General features: G+C 34.5%; 1 protein-coding gene across 1 annotated transcript in view; it reads left to right on the top strand.

The window, feature by feature from the left end:
• LOC101561514 (olfactory receptor 19-like) overlaps positions 1 to 5,962 on the top strand; it is a 16,948-nt gene extending 10,986 nt beyond the window's left edge. The window contains exons 3-4 of the mRNA XM_023716887.1: positions 5,035 to 5,492; positions 5,778 to 5,962. Of these exons, the coding sequence (XP_023572655.1) occupies positions 5,035 to 5,492; positions 5,778 to 5,962 (643 nt within the window). The remainder of the gene's footprint in view (positions 1 to 5,034; positions 5,493 to 5,777) is intronic.
• Positions 5,963 to 7,014: the final 1,052 nt, after the last annotated feature.

The following is a 7,014-nucleotide window of genomic DNA, read 5'->3' as shown; positions in this document are numbered from 1 at the left end:
GTACAGGATCTCAGGATAAATCCTGAGGGGATTTCACTGACTTTATCAGACCCCAAAGCTACAACTCTTGTTTCATAGTTCCTGCTTTACCTTGGTCTTAACCATCCAGAAGGAAAGTATAAAAACGAAATATAAGAAATAAAGCCATGCTGTTATGTTGAGCTGTGGCGGACTCTGGACAACAATTTCTAATATTGCCAGTTAAGCAGAAGACCCAATAAATACTATTATGGGATACTGGACTCTTTTAGAATATTTTGCTGAGTTTACACACCTATAATATTCAAATAACGGAACTTAACAAAAAAAGTATATACATATGTATATCCATTTTGTATCTGTGTATTCAATGTGGTTGGGATAGATATAGAGTTACATTCTGTTAATGAATAGAATGATTTGTTCTAAAGGTGTTTGTAAATAGGATATCAAGTCCGCATCTTGTACAGCAATTAAGCACTAAGAAGAATGTATGCCTTGTGTTTATTATTGAAACTGTTCTACCTATTTGATTTGAAACTGTCTCATTGCTATTTGTTTATCCATAAAATTATGGCAAAAATAATTACTTTCTGTTTTAATTGTAATTTGTATACTCTTTAAAAATAAAAAGTAAACAGAATAAATAAATGCAAATAAACCCTATTGGTGAAAACATGAGGCCAAGTATTAGCCTACTCATAATTTGATGTTAAGGCATTTCAATTCATGCGAGTTTTACACAAAAGAGTATATGCTTTTGTGGAAATACTGTGAGGAATTGTGTTCTCAGTACACCTTTAGGCTTTGGAAATCCGAGGTACTTAGTTAAGACAGATTCTTTGTGTCAAACGTTAGTAGAACTGTACTTCAGAGGTAGAATTAAGTGTTAGGTGTTAGGAGACAGAAGAGTTGTTGCAGAAAATGTAATGAAGACTTATTCACGTGACATCCTGGCATCTTGGGAAGAATTAATTGGTATGAAAAAAATTTCAGTGTGTAACAACTTCCCATAGGGGAATGATTACTTAGCATTGAAATAACAAATTTGGAATGAACCTCGTGAGAAGATAGACAAAGGTGTAAATATATCCTTAGTCCTGTTCAGACCATAAAAGCTTTGTCTGGAAGGGACTTGGTCATTCAGTTTGGAGTCTTGCATCTGGTTTTTTGACTCATATTGGAAACACTTCCTGATGTGTTCTCCACCAATAAAGTTCTAGTCTCCATCATGGACCATTCAGGAGGGATTCTGGACTTCTACACTTGGTGCTTACAATTGGAAAACCCATCCAGGTCACTCCTAGTGTTCATAAGGTACTGCACAGATGGATAACAAAAGCTAAGTGCATGTTTCTAGGATGATACAAGAGTCAAGTTAGCCAAGTCCAAAAATGAATGATTTCTGGGGCTTTTTGCATCTTTGATTAAATTATTTATATATTTATTCAAAAACTTTTGACAAAAGAGGATGTTGAGCTCAGTAAGGGTCATTGTCCAAGTTTAAGTAATGATAATAGAAGCTCAATAAGAAATAAACTGTAAGGTGTAAGGTGATTTCAACAGAAGTAGAAAACATGTCCAAAGAACTCATATAAAAAAGGGAAATAATGCATTATGTATGGCAGGGAATATTGTGAAATGAAGACTTTTTTGTTGTTTCTGAGCCGTAACAATATTTTTATTACTATATTGATATCACATGCCAATTTAATAGACTTATTAGCATTTCAGTGGGAATTTCACATTTTTTCTTTCTGTATTAGTTATTGGAGTTGTAATTTAATCATACTATGTTAATTTTCATTTAGTAAATCTTGTGCATCTTCTTAGTTTTGCCTTTCTCTGCTTATTTAAAGATTTTGCCTAAGCATGAACTTCCCCTGAGGTGGTCCCAATTTTCCTCTGAAATATCTGAACATGTTTATTTTCAAAGTACTTAATTCCTATGTTAATTAATATCATATTGTCAGCTAAGGGACCAACTTCATTTTCCTTTATATACATAGTCATTTATGTTAACTTTAATTTAATTATCCTAGGCTTTCAAACTAAATTTAAATGCAACCTTGCCATATGTTAAATGCCTGTATACACTTAGGTATAATTCCTAATTCATTCAACAATGGTGACTAATGTCTGCTATTGGTTAATTTAACGAATATTTTATTATATTATTTTGTGTCTAAATTATGCCAATTTAATTATTAATCCCATTTTAAAAGCATTAAATTTCTGCTATTATGCATCTTTTGTTTAATGGTTGATGTTCTATCCCATGTTCTTTATTGGACTTGTTTTGAAACCACTCAATTTAACTTGATTGTATACGTCTCCATGTTTCTCAACATACAACTTATCCTTTATTAAATTCTATGCTAAATGACTCATGCATATTTGCATGGTGCTGTGTGAAAATAAATGTTGAAAACAGCAGGTGAAATTTCTGCCTATTCGGATCTTATAATATCAAGACACGGCACAATATAGTAAACGTGAGTGATGTGATTCCTTTTAGAATCCACCATACAAAATATTTTATTCCATGTAAATGTTAGAATTTTAATGTTCTGTGAATGATTTCATAGAATATAATCTGGGAAGGACTATGCATGTTAGATCAAAATGGCAATCAGGATTATATTGTGTCTATTACATTTGGCTAAAGACTTCAGAACTGAAAATGCAGGGGAAACAGGAAAGATACTACATAAAAATACAATCCAGGCCTGGCAACATATATCTGTCAACCTAGCATTCTTGGAGCATGTGGCAGAAAGAGCTCAAGTTCCAGCCCAAATTGGGAAAATTGGGCACTTAGTGATAATATGTATCTAAAGAAAGGGTGGGTGGGCAAGGTATGAAACAAAAGGGGAAGACCTTGGTTTCAATCCCCAGTAAAAGAAGGGAAAAAAGAAAAGAATTGCCTAATCTGCTTTTGAATCATAGAAAAACACAGTTATTTTATTTTTTATGCATCAATTTCATACAGCATATACTAGCTGGCTTTTACTCTGAAATCTAGAACAGTTGCTCTCACAAAAGTACAGAGTAGAAGAGTGATTACCAGAGGTGACATAGGTGCAGGGGACAAAGAATGGAAGGAGGTTGATCAGTGGGTGCAAAGTTGCATTAGAAAAGAGGAATATATTTTATTATTCTGTAGGGTAGAGTGACTATGTTTAATCATCATATATCATATATATCAAAACAACTAAGAAGATTTTGACTATTCTTAACATGATTAATGTAAAGGTTGAAGATACTAGGTATTCTAAATACTTTGATTACATGAAGTATATAAGAAGTGAACATTTGCATAATATAACAGTATAGACAAATAATTCTCATGACAAATTTTCAAAAAACGTTGAATCATTATTAATTGGCACAGAAAAAGCTATTATTTTTAAAAGCCTAATTTTGTTGTGCTGTGTATAAATACTTTTAAAATTTTACTTCATAATTAGTTTGCATTTTTTTTTTTTTGCTTTGCAGATGTTCCGTCTGTGTCTAGGCATAAAAATACACCATTAACTTTGTTTATGAAGTATTTTTGTTTTCAATTGTACTATTTTTGCTAGTCCCCAAGTGGGTGTAATTAGAATTAGAATACAGGCAGAAACAGAAAGCTTCTTTTCCCCTTTCAATCTCTCAGGAGCCAGAGGAACGTATTAGACAAATTTCTCCTATGAAACCATTTAATATCTTGCTTTGTTTATTGGTCATATTTACAAGTGTTTTTGTAAATACATGGTAACATAAAAATGCCCATGCCAAAATGGAACCTTAAAGTTCTATGTGTGTAGGAGAGTTACAAACTGGGATTTCTGGGTGCTGATCACATTTCTTTAATAAAAAAATTTGTGTGAGACAGCTTGTAACCATTCATTTCAAGTTGTAAGACTGGGAATGAGGAAAAATATGATGTTAACACAGCCCCTGAACTTTCATACCATGAAACATTTTACAGCGTGTGTATTTGTCTATGTGCACATGTGAACACACTTGCCTTTTGGGATAGAGAAAGTTTTTACAGAAAGTGAACCTGACTCAATATGTTCCAAAATGTAAATCACAGTGCATAACCCAAACCATATAGAATCATATAGACCTAAACATGAGTACATTTCAAATCACATAACACTTTGCAGCCAACTTAATAAAGGCAGGTGTAATAACGTCTGGTTAAAGAGATCCTGTGCCTTGAAACTTTAGTGACAAGGATGGCATTTTGTCCTTCATTATCCTCTAATATTATCTTACATTGCTCTCTGTCTCACCCATTTTCCCTGTCCCACTGATCCTTTCTTTAACTCAAACATCTAAAAAGACCATCACTACTGAGGCACTTATACTGGCTGTGTCTCTGGTGAGAAATTCACTTCAGAAAAATTTGTGATTTTTCTCCCTGCCTTCTTCAATGTCTCTTTTCAAGTGTCTCCTCCTGCTAGTCTTTCCTAAATAATCACTAAAGTAACTCCTCCACTCTATTTTCTTCTCCAACTTTGTTTTCTTTCACAATAACTTATTATCTGATAGATTATATGATCATTTCTTTACCTTCTACTTGCTTTCATTTGTTTGTATTGTCACTTCCTCGATGGAACTTAGAAACATTTAGGTTGTTTGGTTTTATTTTAGCACTGATCAATCATTGCCTAGACAGTGTCTAGAACGTGATTATCACTTATATTCCTCAGTTGCATGAAAAAGATTCCAATTATTGAATATGATTCCTCTTTGAGATTTGCTTAAAATAGAACAGGTATTCAAAATCAGTACATTGAATAACTAGTAAAAAGACAACAATATGCAATATATTAACTATTGTAACTATTTTACTAACTGGTTTTGAAACAGTTTCATTGCTATTTCTTTCTCATAATTAATAAAAATTAAAAAAAAAAAACCAGCAGTGACAAGGGTTATCCACTAAATGGAAACAGATTCATATATAAAACAGAAGCCAGGAAGTTCACTGTAGAATATAAAAGGTACCTTTTCTTTAATGTTAGTAATGCCTAATTGACTGTGGATTTTTTTCTTTTTTAGTCAAATGGAGCCAGAAAATAACACAAAAATTTCAGAATTTCTCCTTTTGGGAATTTCAGAGGTCCCCAGCTTGCAACTTTTCCTTTTTGGAGTTTTCCTGTTTTTGTATCTGGTCACTGTGTTTGGGAACCTACTTATCATCCTGGCCACGATCTTCGATTCCCATCTGTACACACCCATGTATTTCTTCCTCTCTAACTTGTCTTTTGTTGACATCTGTTTCACCTCTACTACAATCCCAAAGATGCTGGTGAATATTCATACACACAACAAGATCATAACCTATAAAGGCTGCATCATTCAGATATACTTTTTCATACTCTTTGGAGTTTTGGACAACTTTCTCCTAACTGCTATGGCCTATGACCGCTTTGTGGCGATATGTCATCCCTTGAATTATACAGTCATCATGAATCACAAGCTCTGTGTATTGCTAGTTTTGGTGTCCTGGCTCACAAGTGCCCTGAACTCCTTGTTACAAAGCTTAATGGTGCTACGACTGTCATTCTGCACAGAACAGAAAATTCCACATTTTTTCTGTGAAATTAATCAGGTTGTCCTACTTGCCTGTTCTGACACTTTTTCTAATGATATGGTAATGTATTTTGCAGCAGGCCTGCTTTTCTGTGCACCTCTTGCTGGTATCCTTTATTCTTACTACAAGATAGTTTCCAGCATATGTGCAATCTCATCAGCTCAGGGGAAGTACAAATCATTTTCCACCTGTGCATCTCACTTATCTGTTGTCTGCTTATTTTATTGTACATGCCTAGGGGTGTACTTCAGTTCATCTGCTATACACAACTCACACTCCAGTGCAACAGCCTCGGTGATGTACAGTGTAGTCACACCAATGCTAAACCCCTTCATCTACAGTCTAAGGAATAAGGACCTAAAGGAGGCTCTAGGAAAGCTATTCAAAAAGTAAAAAAAGAGCCATTTTAAGAATTTCTTGGGGCTGGGGAGATGGCTCAGTAGAATAAGCACTTCCCTGGCAAGCCCAAGGGCCTGAGTTCAATCCCCGGTTCCAAAAAAAAAAAAAAGAATTTCTTAGTGTCGGAGAGATAGCTCAGTAGAATAGGCACTTCCCTGGCAAGCACAGGGTCCTGAGTTCAATCCCTGTTACTGAAAAAAATTCCGGTGGCCCTAGTACTCTAAGCATCAGCTCCATTCACTGTGATTCTTTTATCAAATCATTTAATGTAATTCTTTTTTTTTTTCTTGCAGAACCGGGGATTGAACTCAGGCCCTTGCGCTTGCCAGGGAATCGCTTATTCCACTGAGCCATCTCCCCAGCCCTATTTTTCTCATTTATGTTTTGGAGTCTCAATTTATATAAATTGGTTGATTTAAAGAAACTCAACAATCTTATTTTTAAGCTTTTCACTCTCTCATATCTAGTTTTGTTTCCATTTCTCATTTTCAAATTTTCCATTGGTTTTATGAACCTTGAACCAACCTTGAACTTTGGAAATTCCCTTTAGCCACACATAGCAGCAAACCTCTGCCTTTGTACATAAACTTTAGAACCAGTTTTTTTTTAGCCCATGTTGAGCATCACTAGTCTGAAAATCCCAAGTACTCCAAAATTTTAGTGTCTAAGTGTTTAATAGTACATCAGGTAGAAAAAGTCACACAATGAAATTGTACTTCCTTCAGAAACTTATAGAATTTTTGTATAAAATGACCTCCAGGCCATTAGTATATTAAAATAACATCATGTGTGGTGGAACATATGTATAACTACAATAGTAGGTTGATCCAGGAGGATTGCTGCATGTTTGAAGCCTTCCTGTACTACATAATGAAATCAAGATCAGTCTGAATTATGTATCATGATCCTATCTAAAAGAGAGAGAGAGAAAGAGAGGGAGGAAGGGAAGAAGGGAGAGAGAGACAAAGAGAGACGGGAGAGAGAGAGAGAGAGAGAGAGAGAGAGAGAGAGAGCGTGCACGCCATCATTTGGTATGGATTACTTCT

This window comes from Octodon degus, unplaced genomic scaffold, assembly GCF_000260255.1.
Source record: "Octodon degus isolate 3935 unplaced genomic scaffold, OctDeg1.0 scaffold00050, whole genome shotgun sequence".
Lineage (NCBI taxonomy): Eukaryota > Metazoa > Chordata > Mammalia > Rodentia > Octodontidae > Octodon > Octodon degus.
The sequence above is the reverse complement of the archived record's forward strand: the minus strand, read 5'-3'. Positions and strand labels throughout refer to the sequence as shown.